At 39.7% G+C, this 21,934-nt stretch overlaps 1 protein-coding gene across 2 annotated transcripts in view; it reads left to right on the top strand.

Moving 5' to 3' along the window:
* The first annotated feature begins 698 nt into the window (after positions 1 to 698).
* stk17b (serine/threonine kinase 17b) overlaps positions 699 to 21,934 on the top strand; it is a 41,657-nt gene continuing 20,421 nt past the window's right edge. The window contains exons 1-3 of one of the 2 annotated variants that reach the window (XM_062964091.1): positions 699 to 1,048; positions 12,686 to 12,796; positions 13,988 to 14,152. In XM_062964091.1, the coding sequence (XP_062820161.1) occupies positions 14,025 to 14,152 (128 nt within the window). In that variant the 5' untranslated portion in view covers positions 699 to 1,048; positions 12,686 to 12,796; positions 13,988 to 14,024. The remainder of the gene's footprint in view (positions 1,049 to 12,685; positions 12,797 to 13,987; positions 14,153 to 21,934) is intronic. The other variant, XM_003225057.4, reaches the window with a different exon arrangement.

Here is a 21,934-nt window from a genome sequence, read left to right as displayed (position 1 = left end):
AGTATTTTAAAAAAACCTCTAAAATTAGGACAGTAAATAATGAACGACACTCAGAAGACAGGGGAAATCAAGACAAGAAACAATCAGGGCCAGCTAACTCCTCCCAACAACGGATTCCCCCAGGCAGGAAGCAGCCAGGCTTTGAAGTTGCATGGCCATTCAGTGCTAATCAAGGTGGCCAATTGCAACGTTCACACTTGTCTCCAACAGACAAGAGTTCTTTCTCCCACTTTGGACCTTCCACAGATATATAAACCTCCCTTGTCTAGTTTCCAACAGACCTCATAACCTCTGAGAATGCTTGCCGCAGATGCAGGCGAAACGTCAAGAGAGAATGCTTCCGGAACATGTCCATGCAGCCTTGGACAACACATCAAGACAGCTACTTCTCACGCAACCCTCCCCCACCATTGTGGGTTAAGCTGAGCTTTGCCTCCTACTTCTATCCCCGCCTCCTGTCACTTCTTTCCCGTTGCCCAATGAGGCCCTTCAAAGGTCGATTTGCCCTGCCTTTGGCTCATTTCCGGAAAACGATTGGCTGAGCGTACCTGCCACTCAAAAAGGACGAGGGTAATGAGAAAAGCAAGGGGGAAGGGAGAGAAACATATTCATTCTCTCCTCCTCCTCCGTCGGGTGACCAGCGCTGATTGGCTGTTCGGCCGCAGAAAGGGGCGGGATTGCGCTGCCGGCGTTCTAAACAGCCACACAAACCGGCTGGGCACTTTTCAAACGCCAACGGTGAGGAGCGGCAGGCAGTGAGGCGGGCGCGTGCGCGAGCGAGCGGCGGGCACGAGCGCGGCTGAAGGGAAGAGAGGAAAACTGACGGCGCTTGTGCCGGCGAGAAAGGAGGGGAGGGGGCGAGTTTGTGGTCGGCGGATAAAAAAGAAACAGAAGTAAAGGAAAAGGCCGCTGCTTTGGAAATAAGGGAGTGAGTCGGTCAGAGAAGAAGACGAAGAAAGGGCGGAAAAGAGCAAACAAAAAAAGAGGAAGACGAAGTGGAGGAGGAGGCGCTACACCGGTGTTGAAGACGAGGGAAGAAGAGGAGCAGGTGAGTGGATGTTGCTTGCGCGAGGGCTTCCTTGTGGATGGGTGGCGGAATGCAGCGCCGCTTGAGCTGCCATGATTGGTTGCCATGGCAATCTTGCGGGTTGGCCCCAATGTCCCTGTTCGGCTCCCGTGCTGCCATCGCGGTAGAAGTCGTGTCACACCGCATTCACTCCGCCGTCTAGACAGCGACAGCCTTTCTTCTCTGCTTTCCCAGGGTTGGACTACAACTCCTATCAGGACCATTGGGATTGCGATTTTCTTCCTAGGGAACATCCACACTGCGGAATCAATGCGCTTTGAGACTACTTCAGCTGCCATGGTTCCAGTGCTATGGAATCAGGGGAATTGTGAGGCATTAGGCTTCTAAAGATCTTGTCAAACCTGCATCCCATGGCGTCGTCGTATTTCCATAAAGTGGTCTCAAAGCGCATTAACTCTGAATTGTAGACGCACCCCTGGTGCAATCCGACGGAGGAGTTTCTCTCGCCTCTGGATTCTTACTTCCCTGAGTGGCAATCAGGGTCCCTTCCACACAACTGTATAATAAATGTAAAGTTTTTTTAATTGTTTTATTTGATATGTTAATTGGGTTTTTTTATATCAGGCTATAATAATAGTAATAACAATAATAATGATAATAACTTTATTCTTATATCCTGCCCCATCTCCCCGAAGGGACTTGGGGTGGCTTACATGGGGATCAAGCCCTAAAAATACAATGATACAGACCATAAAATTACATTCCAAAATTAATACATAAAATATATAAAAACATCGAACATCATACTTCAATAATCCAACAACTGACCAGTGCCTTGGACATATTCAGAGTTGGGCCGAGGGACAAAATCTGTGTATAGTAGGAATAAATGTGATGTTTTATGTGTGATATGTTTTAACTGATTATGTATTGTGGTTGGATGCATTTGCATGAATTTTATATGTTGTACACCGCTTTGAATCCCACCCATGGGAGTAAAGCAGGATAGAAATGAATAAATAATAATAGTGGAAACGTTGATACGATATAAGGATTTAAAGACTGAACTGCAAAGACTCTGGCACAAGCCAGTAAAGATGGTCCCATTGTTGATCTGCACACTGCATGTAGTACCTAAAGACCTTGGCCAGCACTTAAAAACAATCAGCGCTGACAAAATTACATCTGTCAGCTGCAAAAGGCCACCCTACTCGGATCTGCCCGCATTATTCGTCGATACATCACATTGTCCTAAACACTTGGAAAGTGTCTGATGTCTGATCCAATACAACAGCCAGCATAGTAATCTTATTTGCTGTATACTAATCTTGTTCAGTATCATAAATAAATAAATAAAACTTTATTTATGCCCTGCCATCATCTCCCATTGGGACTCGAGCGGCTTACAAAATAGCACACCAAGATGCCATACATAAATTACATATTACGTAAAATAAAATACATCAACATGAAAACAAGAATAACATTACATAAATCAGGTTTATAAATTGGATAAAATACCTTCTGTTAAAATAGAATCTGTTAAAAGATCCATGTAAACAATATAATGATAATGATGATAATAAAACTTTATTTCCTGCCCGAGGGGACTCAGGGTGGTTTACAATAGATATTGGCAAACATTTAATGCCAATAACAATAATATTCAATTCAATACCATCCACACTGAACTAGATTATATGGCAGTGTGGACTCAGGGCCCTTCTGCACTGCCATATATAACCCACAAAATCAAGGCAGATAATCCACAATATCTGCTTTGAACTTGGTTATCTGAGGGCCCTTCCAGACAGGCCCCATGTCCCAGGATCTGATCCCAGGTTTTCTGCTTTAAACTGGAATATATGAGTCCACATTGCCCGAGCTGTGTGGAAGGGGTCCCAGTTCAAAGTAGATATTGTGGGTTATCTGCCTTGATATTGTGGGTTATATATGGCTATGTGGAAGGGCCCTTTGATTCAAAGTAAACTTTTGAGTGGTGGTGGGGGGTTCTTTTATTCTTTACACTTTACACTCAAAAATTCAACCATTGAAGCAAGTTGGGAACCGGGCGATGGAGCATGAAATGGGCTGTGACGTTGGCAGCTCCCTCCTTCAGGAAGAGAGCTCTTCTGGCTCACAGGATGTGTGTCACACGGGGGGGAAAAAAGAAAGCTAAACTCGTGGGACGGGTGCAGTCCCCTTGTCTCACGGGCCCCAGGGTTGCAGGTGCCCGGATTTTTGTTTTTGCCGGAGAAGCTTTTGTTTCTCCCAAAGGATTGGCTTCGTCTTTATCCTTGCCTAACCCCGGGCATCATGCCTGCAGATGCTGCGAAAATAGTTCCAAGATTGCTGCCTCCTCCATCATGTTTTGCTTCCACTTCTTTGGACTTGTTGGACGCTTCTCTTTGCTGCCTTTGGTGTATGTAATCATGTGACGGCATTGTCATACAGCAAGCACTTTCCTCTGTGGGGTTAATGAAGTCAAGATGTATTGTAGGATAGTGGAGTGGTTGGTTGTCCAGAAATCTATGGCAGAAACAACAACTGAAAGATTCTGTGATTCTAAGTGCATAAACTGCACCTCTCAAGTGCAAGACCGCTTGGCCAAATCCAGCCCTCCATGTCATTTTCTGTTGCCCTCCAGATGCTGGACTTCAACTTCTGTATTGCTAATCAGTAGAACTGATGGGAGCTTTGATACAGGGGCACCTGGAAGGCTGGAGTTTGTTCTGTTTAGTCAGGAGAGTGGTGTTTGGATTTAGATACAAGGCTTGTGGATATGATGTCTGACTTTAAAATGTCTTTTAACCTTTCCCCAAGTGCCCTTGAGTTGCCATTTCTATTATCCCCAGTCCTCCAGGCAGATAACACCTTGTAACAAAATGTGGAAAAAAAATCTGTTCCTGGTTTAAAAGTGTTATTTCCTGTTTAATTGTGCAGTACTTACTTTGAAGGAACCCCTGGTGTTACAGTGGGTTAAACCGCTGAGCTGCTGAACTTGCTGACCAAAAGATTGGCTATCTGAATCCGGGGAGTGGGGTGAACTCCCACTGTTAGCCCCAGCTTCTGCCAACCTAGCAGTTCAAAAACATGCCAATGTGAGTAGATCCATAGGTACCGCTACAGTGGGAAGGTAACGGCAGTCATGCCGGCCACATGACCTTGGAGGCCTCTACGGACAACGTCTGCTCTTTGGCTTAGAAATGGAGATGAACACCAACCCCCAGAGTCAGATATGGCTAGACTTAATGTCAGGGGGAAACCTTTACTTTTGCTATTTACTTTGAAAGTAGTTTGAAAGTAGTTCTATTCCAGAAACTTTGTTTTTGTGGTTGCCGCAAACCATGTTCAGTTGGTTGAGACTCAGTGAGATATTCATTGAAAAACTATAGCAAAATGTGCTGGAGTTTGTCTTTCAAAATCAACATTTTTTGCAGTTTAGTAAACTTTTTCTATGTTTTTGTGATAGAACCAAATAGGAAGTGACATTTTTAACACAGGAACAAAAGTTGTGTTACATAGTGTAATCAAAAGTGATGGGAGTTGTCTCATTCAATAACATCTGAGGGAACTGGGTAAAAACTAAAGAGCACTGACCACTATGTTATATATATATATAGTTAGCCCTCTGTCCATGCATTCAACGGTCCATTGAAGGAAACCATGAGGCTAATGTGGCTCATAATGAAAATTAGTCTGACTCTCCTATAAAAGTGATATCTTAAAAATAGTAATAGCATATCACGTGGTGTATCAATTTGTGCGGTTTTTATTTCTATTGACTCACTTAAAGCAGATTCCACTGATTCCACTTTGTCTCATCTCTTTGTGAAGTCCCTAAACAACTCAGAAGCGGAGTGGGCAGATCTAAAGATAACTTGGCAAGGTGGCACTACCTGGAGGAATCCTCCACCTTGTGTGACTGTGGAGCAGAACAAACAACTCCGCATATGTATGCTTGCCCACAATGTCCTGCCTCATGTACAGAGGAGGTGTTGTTTAAAGCTATAGACCAGGGGTCCCCAAACTAAGGCCCGGGGGCCGGATGCGGCCCTCCAAGGTCATTTACCTGGCCCCCGCCCTCATTTATAATATAATATTTTATATCAGTTTTAATAATATAATATATTGTATATACATATGATATTGATAATAATATCATCATTTTATACATTATAATACTAATAATAATACCATATAATAATATTAATTATCTATATATATATAAAAGAGTGATGGCATCACGGCAGCAGACAAAACAACAAAAGTAAACACCCCACAACCTCGAAAATTGACAGCACAACCCCACATCCATGCCTCTAGGTTGATACAACAAAAAGAAAAGAAAAATCAAGCCCTAATTAGAGGGAGAGGAATCATTGTTTTTATCCAGTTGCTGCCAGTTAGAGGGCTAAGCTCCGCTCACTTGGTCTCCTAGCAACCCACTCAGCCCAGGGGACCCTTTACCTTAACTACCACCAATTCCTCAGTACTTTATTTCCCATACCACATACTTCGCCACAGCAACGCGTGGCCGGGCACAGGTAGTATGTTATATATTACATATATTACAGTATAGTGGTATAGTTCAATATAGTAATATATAATGCTAATATTGTGCTATGCTAATAATATAATATATTGTATGTACATACAGCTGCTCTGAGTTCCCTTCGGGGTGAGAAGGGTGGGATATAAATGTAGTAAATAAATGTAGTAAATGAATAAATAAATAACTTTGGACTTAGGCTCACCCAAAGTCTGAAATGACTTGAAGACACACAACAACAACAATCCTAATTAACCTGACTATCTCATTGGCAAGAAACAGGCCCACACTTCCTATTGAAATCCTGATAGGTTTATGTTGGTTAAAATTATTTTCATTTTTAAATATTGTATTGGTCTTTCATTGTTATTGTTGTTTTGCACTACAAATAAGATATGTGCAGTGTCCATAAGAATTTGTTCGTTTTTTTTTTTCAAATGATAATTCGGCCCCTCAACAGTCTGAAGAATTGTGGACCGGCCCTCTGCCTTAAAAGTTTGAGGACCCCTGCTATAGACAATGCAGTTGCTGTTGCCCGCTTTTGGTCTAAAACTATTTAGTTGCTTGTGATTTCCTTTTTTCCCATCATTTTAAAACGTATTTGTTATGCAATGCTTTTGACACTAAATGAAACCTCTTTGTGGGCCACCAGTAGGACAGGGGTTGGCATTGTTAGTCACCTGCTGAGCCCCATCATTCTGCAAGATGGCCACTGTCAACCCCAAGAGGTTCCTTTTCCTTCCTCTCTCCTCTGACCATGCAAACTATGGCAAGTGAAAGGAGTAGTAAGAGTGGATATGTCCACATTTTGTATGGCGAACTCAAGATATCATTAGGACTTATCTTCTAGCCATGTAACAAATTGTGAGGGAGGTTTGTCTGAAAGCGGAGGCGTGATCCAACGTTACCTAGGGAATTTCATGGTGAAGTGAGGCCTTGAAACAGGACCTCCTAAGTCCAGTCCAGAACTCTTATCTACACTAAATTGAACCTTAAACCATTTCCATTGATTTAGTATTAAACCTGGGGTAACTATTTGGAAAGCAGCCATCACTTGCCTTGCAAAATTGGGAACCGAGAGTGATGGAATATATGCCATATATAATAAAGAGTAGGGCCTCTGGTGGCTCAGTGTGTTAAAGCGCTGAGCTGCTGAACTTGCGGACCAAAAGGTCGCAGGTTCAAATCCGGGGAGCGGAATGAGCGCCCACTGTTATCCCCAGCTCCTGCCAACCTAGCAGTTCAAAAACATGCAAATGTGAGTAGATCAATAGGTACCACTTAGAAATGGAAATGAGCACCACCCCCAGAGTCAGACATGACTGGACTTAATGTCAGGGGAAACCTTTACCTTATAATAAAGAGAAAGTGGCTTATCTGACAGAATCCACATAATGTACCTTGCCTAAATTGGAGATAAAGCTGACCTTTTAAGTAAGACATTATTTAGCACATGACTGCCTGCAAAAGACCCTTTGGGTTGGTTTTGGAAGAGGTTATTTATGGTATTTCCTCCTCATAACTACCCTTCCACCTACTCTGTATTATAAAGTTATTTTATTTTCAAGTATTCCTTTGTGTTCCCAAATCATTTGCCACAGAGTTCATTCGAATTTACTCCTTAATTGTTAGTTTAGAATTGCAGTCTTAAATTATAAACCCTCAGGAAGGACTAGGAACATTAAGGAAAATCCGCTGTAAATCTGACCTTATGAAATAGTGGCTCGTTCCTTCTCAACCAGATTAGTGCATTATCTACATAGAAAAAGAAGGGCAGGAGGGCCAGTTAAGCATTATCCCATCTCCACCCATAGTTCAAGAGAAGAGATTATCCTATCTTTATAGTGAAACATGAAATTATATTACTAGTCTTGCTTGTTAGTATTTGTTAGCATCACAAAGTGTAGTTGCATTGCCATCAGTGCAAATATTTAGTGGAGGTGTTAATTTCTGGAAATTTTGAAATGTTGTAACCTCTCCTCCCAAATTGGAGAAAATTTGAAATACATGCAGTTTTCATTTTCATAGCAAATCTTTTTTCAAAGTATTTTACTGCTTTAGAATAATAGAATGTTTTGTAATCATACAGTATATAAAACTATACTATTTAACATATAGCTGAAATGTACAGATATAAAGTTGTTATATGTTTTCCGGGCTGTATGGCCATGTTCTAGAAGTATTCTCTCCTGACGTTTCGCTCACATCTATGGCAGGCATCCTCAGAGGTTGTGAGGTATGGAGAAACTAAGCAAGGAAGGTTTATATATATCTGTGGGAAGTCCAGGGTGAGGGCTTAGTTTCTCCATACCTCACAACCTTTGAGGATGCCTGCCATAGATGTGGGCAAAACGTCAGGAGAGAATACTTCCAGAACATGGCCATACAGCCCAGAAAACATACAACAACCCTGTGATCCCGGCCTTCGACAACACATCAAATATAAAGTATTTGCCTATATATAAGCAACATTGAATATAAACTATATTGGGGGACTGTCAGGGCGTGGAGGACATTAGCTCCCCAGGATGAATTGGGCAGTGCTCCTTGCAAAAACATACACTATGATAAAGTTCTTTATTACCCCCTCCAGTCTCCCAAATGCCTTAGAGGGGCAATTTTGCCATGTTTCTGGGCTGCATGTTAGACCTAGAAGAAGTCTTCTGATTTTTATTTACAGGAAGTGAGATCAAACCCAACTTAGGTTTCACTTCCTTTTAGAAGTAGCCCAGGGACCCTGAAACTTATTAGAATTTCATTTCATGAAAATGCCAGTTTTGGGGAGGGGGTGGTGTTTTGAACCTTGCATGCCTTTAGAGTGGTTGCAACTTTTTCAGTGCTAAAGGGAAAACTACATACTACTGCACTGCACTCCATGCTACAAAGGCGAAGCAACCTTAGTTTCAGAAATATAGGAAAATGAATACAAAAATCATCGACATAGTAATAAGTAAAATAAAAATTAATTACAGGCAGTCTCCGAGTCGTAAACGTCCGACTTACAAACAACACCTAATTAAGAACGGAGGTGAGACAAGAGGAAGTGAAAGAAATCTACACCTTGGAAGGGAAATTCATTCCTGAAAGAGTTATCATGGTGTCTTCACTGAAGCTTTCTCACCAATCCTTGTTTCCACAACAAGCTAAATTTTTCAAAATCCAATTATCACAGGAACAGAAAGTGAGGGGAAATCTTCTAGACAGGGGCACAGACAGCAAAAATTCCACAGGGGTGTAAACCCTTCCCTAGGCTATCCAAAACTAATATATGCTGGCGTTATACTTTTAAAAGTACCTGTTTCAACTTACAAATTCAACTTAAGAACTAAACCTACAGAACCTATCTTGTTCATAACTTGGGGACTGCCTGTATTTGGACAGAAACAGGTTCATACTGCTGAATTTTGACAGTTTAGGTTAGCTACACATTGGTAGGTAAAGTTTACATTGATGATATTGAACACTTTAATAGTGTTATCAAATACATTAAGTAGTATATAAATTGTAGACAGAATTAACCACAGTTAAATAAAAAACAATTTCTTCAAAGCATGGGCATCATAAGTCTGATCTGAATTGGTTTTTGAAAGATCAACTTTTGAATCTGGGCATTCTTTTCTGTTTTTTTTCCCTGTAGAAGTTTGCGGCACCCACTAGGCACACAAGTGTATCTTGGATTTTAAGTGTTGCATATGTATATAGTATGGAGAGGGATAGTTATGAAATCTTGTAGATTTCATAGTTTCTACCATTTAGCTGACTAAAAACTTGTTTTAAAATCATTTCACCCATTCTAGAAGAGAGAATGCTTTTCTTCTCTTTGTTCCTGTGTGACCCATAGAATTTCAGTTTTTCCCCAATTGATTTTTTTCATTTTTTTCTTTACACCTTTACACTTGAAATTATTTTATTTGTGGCACTTGTCAGATGTATAATGCTATATCCATAACCTTAAGTAACTTTTGAGTAGTTTCATATCTCAACAATGAATAGAATTAAAGGAAAATATATTTATATTCTCTTTCTGAAGGTTAAAGCACTATAGTTCCCATTTTTAATCTTTGCTTTTATATGAAATATTTCCTAATTCCCATGCATTTCAAGAGTCAGTAGGTTTTAATGACCTGTTCTAGTGGCTGTTTACTTGGAAATAAGCCTGAATGCATGAGACTTACAACCTTAAGTGTAAAATTCCTGCTTACTGATTATTTGATGTATGGCTTTGCAGATCTAGCTTCTATATGTCTGCTCTCAAGATTTTTAGGTCAAAATAACTAGCATTCAAAGGGAATTGAACTTATCTTAAGAACTGTATTGTCCAAATATGACCGAAATATAGTTACTGCATAAAATTGCTGTTCAGGGTGTGCGTATACAAAAACATTTAAATCTGTAGTCTTAAAATTGTAGTATGTAAATAAATAGTTTAACTGTTTGTGGCCTTTTCATCAAATTGTTATATGGTCACATTAGAACCTGTATACATTTTATTTTAGTCTTTACATTTCTTTCATACAACAGCTCTAGCATTTTTATTTTGAAATTACTTTAGCCACACATTTTTTTTCTTACTGGCTTTTATGGGTAGTTTCTATGATTTATTTATTTATTTATTGTGTCAGAAGCGAACTGAGGGTACAAGTTGTAATGTATTTGAAACACAAAGTTTTAAAGAATTGGTATTATACTAAATGTCCTTTGACCAGTAGCCAGTCACTTGGAGTGCCTCTGGTGTTGCTATTATGCATGTGGCAGGGCTCAGACTGCATTGTAGTAAGGTGGTCGAAGTGACTTGCAGTTTCTATGATTACTATCTTGAAACACCAACGTAACAATATGACATGGAATTGATAGAGATCTATCATACAGCATGAATCATAAGAGATGCCAATAAGATACAGACTTAAAAGACGTCAGGGTAGGACTTCTGCTTTTCTCCGGAAGAGTTTGTGGTAAATCTATAGTGTGTTGACTGACATTCTGTCATAGTTACTGGTAGTGTAAAAAATTTACAGTTTATATACTTTGACCACATTGTTCATTTATATTTATGCAAAATACAAGAAAGACTATCTAAAACTATTTTAAACTATTAGAGCTTAAGTAGAGAGCTTTGTTTAGAGAGCTCCTGTTATACTTAACCAAACTTCTGCTTAAGGTATCCATGAGTTTTACTATGGGACTATTTGAAGTGAAGTGACAGGAAGGAAGTGAAATGCATTAGTAAATGGTATGGCTTTAAAGACAAGGTATTCAGATGATGCTAAATCAGGGCTAAACAACTGAGAGAACATTTTGGATCTCTTCCCAGTCTGTTAGGGATTACCATCGTAAATCATTTGCCAGTTTATAGATGACACCAATCACACTGTACACTCTTTAATAGTAGGTAATTTATGAATATGTGAAATGGTACGACTTGTTATTTGTCTAATCTGCTTTTAATTACATAGTTGTTGATCATAGGGTGGTTGTTGATCATGGGATCGGTTTTTAAAATTATTACATAATCTCGAGGTGGAGGGTGGTTAGACCAGAGGAGTTTTTTTTTTAAGGGAAAGAAAACTTCTACTATTATTAGGGCACTTCTTCTAGACATTAGTTTGCTCACTTAGAGCAGTGGGGAAACCATATACTCGTATATAAGTCTAGAACGTTGGGGTGACTTATCCAAATTTCGACGTCAACCTTCACTTTTATTTTTTTTAAAAGGTAACTACTGTTTTTATATTTTTAGTGGTGAAAGTTGAGAGCTTAGTTAGATTGTCTTGGCAGAACCTTAAAAAAATACCAATCCCCTCCCTTCTTTGGTACTGACACTAGCTTTTTTGAATGTTTGGGTGAAATTGCAGCAGTTCCCAAGTGTGGTTGTCCTCCTAAGGCAGCATTGGTATTTTCCTCTCTGTGCAGAATGACCCTTGACTTATCCACAGGTCATATCTGAATTCACAAATTAGACTCCCAAACTTGTCCTTTACTTATCCATGAGGTTGACTTGCTTGTACATGAGAATATACTGTATTCAGTATTCTGACCTTAAGAGGGCATTCCTTACCTGCAATAATGTGAGGTTAGATTAGGCATGGACAAACATTTTAGAAAGGGGCTGACTGGCTGGGGAGGGGCTGGCGTAGGGGGTGTGGGGGGCAGTTGGTGTGGGCGGGATAGGGTTTAACACACAGCTGCACGTGGTTCTCAGGTGTGTCCGCACTTTGCTACTCTTTGCTGGAGGACACTGCGACCTGCCATATCCTTCAACGAAGTGGAGGGCTTACTCTCAGGAGAGTCCTGCATAGCTGCGTGTGACTGGGAGGGCTGGTACCGCGTCCAGAGGAGAGAGCCCAAAGGGCTGCTTCCAGCTCTCAGACCTGGGTTTGCTCATGGCTGATTTAGATGATTGGTAAATTCTTTCCCCACCCCCAGTGTTGGTTTTGTAAAGATTTTTGAATTGGTAAATTACATCTTCCAGTTCCATAATCGTTGATATGATTTAACATTTGTGCAATTAATATATTTAAACCAAATGTTTAATAATGTCATCTTAAATTTTACATTTCTGTTTAAATGTCTCATTTTTCATATTTTAGCTGTACTAAAATATTTAATAAGTAAATACTTAATTGATTTAAGCATTTTCAGGACTTTGGTTATTTGTGTTGGTGTTCCTATAAATATTTTAAAAGTTAAAAAGGAGTATGCCTTTATCGATATTGTTGAAATCTTTACAAAATCTTAAAATATTGCTTTGAAATGATATTTGCTATGGTAAGTAGCATAGAAATTAATAAAATACTAATAAAAAACAAGTCCCATAGCTTGTTTCAGTGTAGTGTTATGTATTGGAGTTACAAAAAATAATTTAAAGGTTCTTAAAACGTTTTTAATGTGAATAAAGGTAAAGGTGAAGGTTTTCCCCCTGACATTAAGTCTAGTCATTTCCGACTCTGTGGGTTGGTGTTCATCTCCATTTCTAAGCCAAAGAGCCAGCGTTGTCTGTAGACACCTCCAAAGTCACGTGGCCATTATGACTGCATGGAGTGCTGTTACCTTCCTACTGGAGCAGTATCTATTGATCTACTCACATTTGCATATTTTTGAACTGCTAGGTTGGTAGAAACTGGAGATAACAGCGGGAGGTCCCCGGATTTGAACCACCAGCCTTTTGGTCAGCAAGTTCAGCAGCTTAGCATTTTAACCCGCTGTGCCCTGGGGATATGGTATGTGAGTACCATATCCTATTTTCATGTTACATTATAATGCTGTCACCTTGCTGATGGAAAAGCATCTCTTGATGTGATAATTCCTATAATTCCATTTTATTACTATCTACTTTTTCTAAAGAATAGTCAAATATTAAATTGTGCTTTTAATATTGTGCAATTTTGTAGTAACCAATATGTCTAGCAAATAATTTATATTTCAAATGGTATGATGGTGATTATTTTTAACATAAATGTTTTTATGTGTGGTGTTTTAATATTTAATCTATGGGTCTGTTGACTGTAAGAAAGGCTGTTGTTTTTGTTACTTCTGTTGGTGGAATAGGGAGGGGAATGATTTTTTGCATGCAGTACACACCCTCAAAACCTAGCCAAGAGGGCTGGGAAATGCTCTATAGTACACTGTTGGGTTGTATAGGAAGCTGCAGAAAGGTGGAGGGAGTCCTGTCATGCTAATAGATCTCCTTTATAAGTTAAAGGCAGGTTTTGGGGACAAAATTAGGGATAAATTGAGAGTCGTTCCATGAAGAGGGGGAAAGGACCAGCGCTACCCCTAGCTGCAGCCACTATTTCCCTGCCCAGTCATCATTCAAAAAGGGCCAGAAGTAGCACCATGGCAGAGACAGTAAAAGATATCGGTGCTTCTTTTAGGTTCTCTTGAGATGGACCAAGCTCATGCATGTTGCCATTCTACTTAGAGACATGAATGGTGCCTTTATTGCTAAATTAAAGTATAGTGCTCACATGGACCCATAGATTAGTTGATGCAGGTCTATGGAGTTTGTTTTATGATTTATACATGAATATAATGAATGGTAATCTTAAATATTTTCATACTGTGTGAGTTTTAAAATATATATATATACAAAGCATCGCTTCAGATTTCAAACCTAGTAGCTTTAGTTTTTCATTATCTATATCTGTCTGCACCCCCTATTACAGTGGTTCTCAACCTGTGGGTCCCCAAATGTTTTGGCCTTCAACTCACAGAATCCTAACAGTTGGCTGGGATTTCTGGGAGTTGTAGGCCAAAACACCTGGGGACCCACAGGTTGACAACTGCTGCCTTATTGGGAGAAAGATAGGAGATAATTTTTTTTAATATTCCAGATAAACCAAAGGTATTAGGAATAGTAGTGCCCAAGGACTATCTGGCATTTGTATTTAAACAAATACTCTTTTTAACAGGTAAAAATCGGTAGCCAGAATTGGGGAGATCCCATGCATGACGATGTCCAGACGGAAGTCTGAGAACAAAAGCCTTCCAGGCTTATTGCCTGCATCTCTTCAGACACAAATAAAGACAGAGAACTTTCACAGTTTCTACGAAGTAGAACCAAAAGAATTAGGAAGGTAAGATTGTTTGTCTGTTGGTTTTTAAAATATATACTCTTATATATTTAAATTTATGAAATAATTTATGTAATATAAATCTTAACTTGAACATTGTGACTTGGTTTTAAAAAGAAGTCCCCAGTCTTGTTTGGTTGAGGAAAACAATACAAAACACATTTGGAAGTTTTGTCCATGCTGACTTAGCTTCCTGAGCATCTGCTTTTTGTTGCCTCCTGTATCTCAATGTGATGTAGGTTTCCCCAGTTGCTTGCTTTTGGTATGGCTCCTATTCATTTCACCCACAGAGTGGAATCCTGTACAAGAACAATTTGTGAAGAGCTGAGATATGTGGTATGGGGAGGGAATATTGCAGCCCTATCCCAGCTTCATAGGTGTCAAACTTACATCTATGAAGCTGGTCTGTTGCTTTGTATGCAGGATCTATGTATTTCTGGAAATAACCTAGCTCTGTTTACACAATGTAATTGAAAGATTTCTCTGTTTTCCATGCATTGTGGAGCACTTGAGATTGAAAGAGTCTCTAATTTTTTCCTCTGTGGGAAAGATAGGTCCTTCCAAGTTCCTTGGCATGTGCAGTGAACACATGGGGAGAGATGGAATGAATCTCATACTTCATGCCTGACTTTGAAGACTTGAAAATAACAGGTTCTCACAGCTCCAGGATGCTTCTAAAGCCTGCCAGGGCTTCTATGTGAATTAAAAGGCTCTGAAGAAATATGGATCATTAGTTATTTAAAAATGCTGTAAATGAAATTGTGGTGTAGTATTCCAAAATTACTTCAAATAAGCATCCATTCTCAGCAGGGTTGTCTTTTATTGTAGGGATGTGTCTGTTATCCATTCGTTGTTCCAGATCAGTTAAGACATAATAAAATACAGGTTGAGCATCCCTTATCAGGAATTCTGGAATCCAAAATCACCCGCACGGATTTGCTTTCTGAACATTCAGTGTACACATACTTGGTTTCATGCACAAAAGTATTACCCACATTGTATAAAATTACCTTCAGGCTAAGTGTATAAGGGTTTATAGGAAACATCAATGAATTTTGTGTTTAGACCCGATTCCCACTCATTATGCATGTACAGTATATGCAAATTCAAGTATTCCAAAATATATCCATTTGCCCCATAAAATCTAAAACACTTTTGGTTCCAAGAATTTCAAATAAGGGATACTCAACCTGCATATTTCATTTGAGGAGCTAATGGTCTTTTGGTTTGGTGTTTTGGCTGGTGACCAGCCAGCCATCGAAGCCCACTGGATGCCCACATAGACCACTGGGAGTGTGTAAATTGCTCTCTCAGCCTCAAAGGAAGGCAAACACAAATTACCTCTGAACAAGGCTTGTCAAGAAAACCTTTAGAATCACCATGAGTCGGAAACGAGTTAAAATCACACAAGAAATGATGAAATTTCCTCATACGAGAATACGTAAGGGAATGATTGCATAACAGTGTACTGTTTTAGTATAACACTTGTATATGCAGTGTCAGTTAAACACAAATAGAGAAAATTGTCCAATGTTACTGATGATAACTGAGTTTTCAAGAAAGAGGCTGAAAATTGAAATATTTAAACTTTATTTCATCTTGACAACACATTAGTGTTTGTGGAAGTTATGATGCTTGCTTATCTGGGTGCTGTGAACATTCCAGCTGCCCAGGGAACAAATTGTCAATATACATGCAACAACACTTTCATGAGGGATAGTCATCAGTCTGTCTGGAAATGAAGCATCACAAAGAAATGTGTATGTTGAAATAAATGTGTGGACTGGACTGAGAAGATGTGTCAGGAGGTAGGAAGATTAAGAATATGGAATTACAGTGACCAAATTTCACTGTTTAATATGAGACATCTTATAGTTTTATACTTTGAGCATAAGTTTTCTCTCTCTCTCTCTCTCTCTCTCTCTCTCTCTCTCTCTCTCTGTATGTATGTATATATATTTATTTATTTATTTATTTATTTGTTGGATCAGGTTCAAAGTGATCTATCTGAGTGAGACTGCAACCCCCTGCACATTTGAAAAGCATAATAATAATAATAATAATAATAATAATAATAATAATAATAATAATAACAACAACAATTTTATTTTTATACCCCGCCTCCATCTTCCCACAGGGACTCGGGGCGGCTAACATGGGGCCAAGCCCAAATTTCCACAATAAACAAAATAAAAATACATTCATAATAAACACATCATTAACATTACACAGGTCAAACCAACATTTAACAGCAATATAATAGTAAGTAAAACTGCTGAATAAAAACAATGTAACAGGTTAAGGTAATAAAAAGGCTGGGCATTGGTGTAAAAAGTGCATGATTAAAATCTAATGAGGTAGATAAAGGGGCTGTAATAAAAAAGGAGAATTCACGGTGGAATAAACGAGGAGAGTAATTGCCAAATAAGGGCAGAAAGAACAATACATTAGGCCAGATAATATCAATGCTGAGGAGATAATTCTTATGATCAGTTGTTGAAAGCACACTGGAAGAGCCAGGTTTTCAGATCTTTCTTAAAGGCTACCAGGGTAGGTGCCTGCCTGATCTCCCTGGGGAGGGAGTTCCAGAGCTGAGGGGCCACCACGGAGAAGGCCCTCTCCCTCGTCCCCACAAGCCGCGCTTGCGATGGGGATAGGAGCGAGAGGAGGGCCTCCCCCGACAATCAAAGAGACCACTCAGGTTCGCAGGGAGAAACGTGACCACTAAGGTAGGTGGGTCCCAAACCGTTCAGGGCTTTGCAGGTGATAACCTGCACCTTGAATTGGAACCGGAAAATGATTGGAAGCCAGTGGAGTTCCTTGAACAGGAGGGTTGACCACTCTCTGTAAGTTGCTCCAGTTAGTTATCTGGCAGCCGATCGCTGGACCAGTTGTAGTTTCCGGGCAGTCTTCAAGGGCTGCCCCACATAGAGTGCGTTGCAATAGTCCAATCTAGAGGTAACTAAGGCGTGGACCATCTTGGCCAAGTCTGACTTCACGAGAGACGGTCGCAGCTGGTGCACAAGTTTTAATTGTGCAAAGGCCCTCCCGGCCACCGCCGACACCTGAGCATTAAGTGTATGCTACTCATATTAAATGCCTTTGCTTATAGTTCTGTTACCATATCCTATACTGCTGTAGATTGCCTATGAAAAAGTAACATGAAGAGGAAGGGACAGATATTCCTGTGGAGCAGGGCAAGTTGCTGACTATTTTAATCAATCAATTGTTTTATACATCACTTTATTCCCAAGGCTCAAGGCAGCTTATGATTAAACAAAATACAAATAAAGCCACACATAACTAACAATATATGTAATCTCCAAATCAAAATAGTAATAAACTGTTTTCTATTTCCATCCTTGTGTGTATTGAGTTCTATCATGTGAATGATTTACTGCTTTTACACCTAATTTAAACCATCTTTCTGCTGTTGAGTTGATTTTCTATGTCTTTCTGCCATTCTGGCTCCATGCAAGCTTTTAAAAACTTCCTTATTGTATTGACTATGGCCTGTGCCTCACTTTCTAATAAGTTCACTAGGTCCACATTTTTAGTAGAAACATCCCCTTAATCCTAGGCTTTTGTTGATGGTGTCTCCTGCAAAATCCATGTGAGATTTGGGGGGTGGGGGAACCATTCAGTGGTGAAAACTCAGCAACTCCAAATTTTGGCTGCCCAATAGACAAACTGAAAATCAGTTCTATTTTATTTCCATGCCCAGTTGTGTCGTATCTTTGTACAGGACTAATTTTCCTAAATGCTTGTGTTCTTCATGCATAATTTTTGACATGTTCGATGTATATGGACAGTAGAGTTTGCAGAGATGAACATGGGCCAGGCTAGGCTAGAGAAGTCTCCAGCCAAAGGACAAAAGGATACAGTGAGAGGACTGTATATCCTCTGGCTGTAATTTAGGATCTTGAGAACAGATACTCCAGATACTATCATCAGTCTTTTGATAAAATGTGTAGTAGTTATGTAAATGAACTGAAGAATATGTTATGCTATGTTCATGGAACTGAAGGTAAGTTCTCTTTTTAAATAGTGCAAGGAAACCTCATAGCAACTTTGTACCAGTGAGTAAGTGAGCAAAGTAAGGCAGTAGTCCTTGCAGAAGTTGCATTTTGGCTGTATTGTGTAGAGAATTTGGCTTACTTACTCTTAGCATTTGCATGAAAGTGATAATTCACATTCATGATAGGGGGGGATCTAATTTATGGTTCCTGGGGATTGCTCAGCCTTTTCTGTTTGCATTTCATTTCACAATTCATGTGCTAATTATGAAATAAGGCACCCTTTGTCTTGTTACATTCATTGTGTATTTTCTTGAAAAATTCTTCTCCTAATTGCTTTATAATGGCGTCCCAAGGGAGCTATTCAAGATTTTTTTAAGGAAACAAAACAGTAATTTTCTACCAAGTTTTTTAAAGAATAGCACATCATTTTACTTATAAGCATTCTAGTTCAGTGTTAAGTATAATAGGATCTTACAAAATTAATACCAGTAGATCTTTCTACTTGAAAGAGCCTTTATAGAAATTATGTGCTTGTGGGTTTTTTTGTCCACATCATATGTTTTAAATTATTAAATATCTTTTTCACAAATATATATGTGTAATATCACTTTCAGATGTTGAACTAGGGACATTTTCTAAAAGAGTACCTTCATGTTGTTGATCCCAAAGTTGGTTTGTAGAATAGTGGTTGGCCAATCAAACTGGTCCTTCTTGCTAAGTATTTTATCACTTATTTAAGGAGGGTGATATTAGAATGGCATCAGGAATATTGCAATTAAGTATATATTAACATGTTGATGTGATTTTTTTTAAAATGAGTGTTCACATGTCCTGAACCTTTGGAAAAATGATAGTTCAATCATTTAAAAGTACATAAACAAGCTTTTTCTTCACATATAACATACACTTTTCATTCCAGGGTCTTCCAAGTTTTTAAAGACCTGATTCAGTTCCCAGATTCACCTTACTGTTATATTTCTGGTTATACATATTCACATTAACATTGAAATCAAAATCCTAGTTTATAGGCGTTCATAACTTGGCTTGCTACAGAATACATTTTTCTTTACTTCCCAAAAGGTCAGCTTGGTTTTTAAGCTGTGTGTGGTTTCCTTCTGAAAACACAAGCTTACCAAAATGCATTTTTGGTTCTACAGTTAAACAGTCAGTAAAGAAACAACATTTGTATGACCTGTTTTTTGCTTGCAGTTCAGAATGAGCATTTGTTTGAAGATTTGGAGCTCTGCTTTTGTGTTTAAATTTGAATGTCCTCTCTCTGTGTGTACTTGTAAGCAAAGACACACTTTTGTTAGGCTTGTTCCATTGCTGCTTAGATGCAAGTGGACAACTTCAACCACTTTACATCCTTTCACCTTTGGCTTGTAAGCAGTTCCTTCTTTTGTGTTTTTAGTCTGGCAATATAGCATAGAACCACTAACATACATAGTTAAAGGTAATATTATTTTTGAGAAGTGTAGTCTACTTTAGCATAAATTTAACCATTTGAAACCAAAGATGTAATAATTAGCCTAGCCTTCAAATAACTCAATTGATCCAAACTCAGTTTAAGAGCCTTTCCTTTTGTAATAATATCGCAGTTTGAGGGTGCATCTAAACAAGTGGTTTCCAGCCTGTGGTCTGTTGACCACCAGTGATCTGCAAGAAGTAAAATATGGTCCGCAGCCTCACTGTTAACTACTCTGTTGCAATGAAAGCGACTGGTCTCGCAAAACCCTCTTATAGTGCCGAGGTTTAATAAATATGGTTTTCTGTGGGCGTGCAGATGGCGACTACTGGATGGCATATGTTCTGTATCGGAAACTAGAGCTGATGTGGTCTATCTAATGCAATTTTCTGAATCAGCACCCCAAATAATCAAACCGAATCTAAGGTTGACCAAAAACTGATTCGTAACCCTTTTGGTACTAATGTTGGAGAGTGGTCCCTGGCCAAAGTGGTCCCTGGTCAAAAAAAGGTTGCAAGCCACTAACCTACACTGTAGAATTAATGCAGCTTGAAAAAACTTTAACTGCCATGACCCAATGCTATGGAGTCATGGGAGTCTTGTTTTACAAAGTCTTTAGTCCTCTCTGCCAAATAGTGTTGGTGCCTCATCAACCTATAGCTCCCATGATTGCATACTATTGAGCCATGGCAGTTAAGGTGATGTTAAACTGTATTAATTTTACAGTGTAGAGATACACCCTGAGCTTGAAGTAGTTCAAGGAAGAACTGCAAGCCAAGATATTAATACAGTACAAGCACATGTGTATTAGATGTTCTGAAATCTGTTTTTAAATTACATCTCTTGGAGATTTTCTAAGGAGAAATATATTAGAATTTTAAAAAGAAATGTGTAGTTTTCATGAGAATCATAAAAATCTTACTTGTGCCATTAAACAAGCTTGTTGCGATAAACTATGTCACATACTTGAGTGAAACTTCATTAAATGCATGTGCAAGACTTTAAAAAGGATTTCCTATTTAGTGTTCTTAGAGAAGTATGATTTTTTACTTTGGAACTTAATTTGCTCTCCATTTAAAATTCACTAAACAGATTGCCAACATTTTAATATATGTTCAGCATAGTTATCTGTCAGCTCACCACAGCCGCTCCTGAATGAACACACGAGACTCTCTGTGGTATCACCAGGAACTTTTACTGTAGGAAACATGAACATCAGAAAAGCCAAGAATGGGAGGCTCCGGCCAACCCTCCTTTATATACCCTCCCCCTCATTTGAACAGTCTCTTCCCGCTCAGTAAAACCCCGCGCAAATTCCCCGCCAAGTCCATCAGCCGTTTCTCCTCCGAGTCCTGGGACGCAGGTGTCTTATCAATGTCAGTGACCCTGAAACTCAGAGCCACATCCAGGCTCTAGTAGCAGGGTTCTGACATGGCGTCCTCCTCCCCTTCGTCCTGGAAGGAAAAGATTAAACACAACTATTGTTCTCCGCTGTCCAGAGTTCCTTTATACTTTTTTAACAGGCTGCAATGGAATACCGGGTGTACCTTTCCTAGGTCCTTTGGTAGCCTCAGCTCATAGGTCACTTCGTTTATTCTTTTTGCTACCCTGAATGGCCCTATATAGCGTGGAGCCAATTTCTTGGATGGGAACCCCAATTTCAGGTTTTTTGTGCTCAGCCAAACCAGATCTCCTTCGCCCAATTTGTCCCCCTCTCGGCGCCTCCGATCCGCAAAGAGCTTGTACTTCTTTTGTGTTTCCCGCAATGCCTCTACCACGGTTTGCCACCCTTGCTTGATTTTGGCCGGCCATTCCTCGTCGGTCTGGCCCTCCCCTTCCTTCCACTCGGGTAGCCTGGGGAAAGGTGCCACCTCCTGTCCGTATACTATTTCGAATGGGGCACGACCTGTGGCCGAGTGTACGGCCCCGTTAAAAGCCATCTCAGCAAACGGAAGAAGGTCCGCCCAATCATCCTGTCTATAATTGGTGTACATCCTTAAGAATTGGCACAGTGTCTGTTGGGTACGTTCGACCCCCCCGTTGGTCGCGGGATGGAAGGCCGAGCTCAGGTTCCTTTCTGCTCCTAACAGCTGTAAGAATTTTCCCCAAAATTTTGCAGTAAATTGGACTCCCCGGTCACTAATTATCTTGTCGGGACACCCATGTAGGCGATATACATGCTTCACATACAAATCAGCAAGTTTTTCAGCTGAAGGGAGTTTTGGCAGAGCCACAAAGTGTGCCTGTTTTGAGAATAGGTCCAATATTGTCCAAATGTATCTGTGGCCTCTGCTGGGGGGT

Source organism: Anolis carolinensis, chromosome 1 (assembly GCF_035594765.1).
Source record: "Anolis carolinensis isolate JA03-04 chromosome 1, rAnoCar3.1.pri, whole genome shotgun sequence".
In the NCBI taxonomy this organism is placed as follows: Eukaryota; Metazoa; Chordata; class Lepidosauria; order Squamata; family Dactyloidae; genus Anolis; species Anolis carolinensis.
Note: the sequence above shows the minus strand (reverse complement) of the source record. Positions and strands in the feature narration are given on the sequence as shown.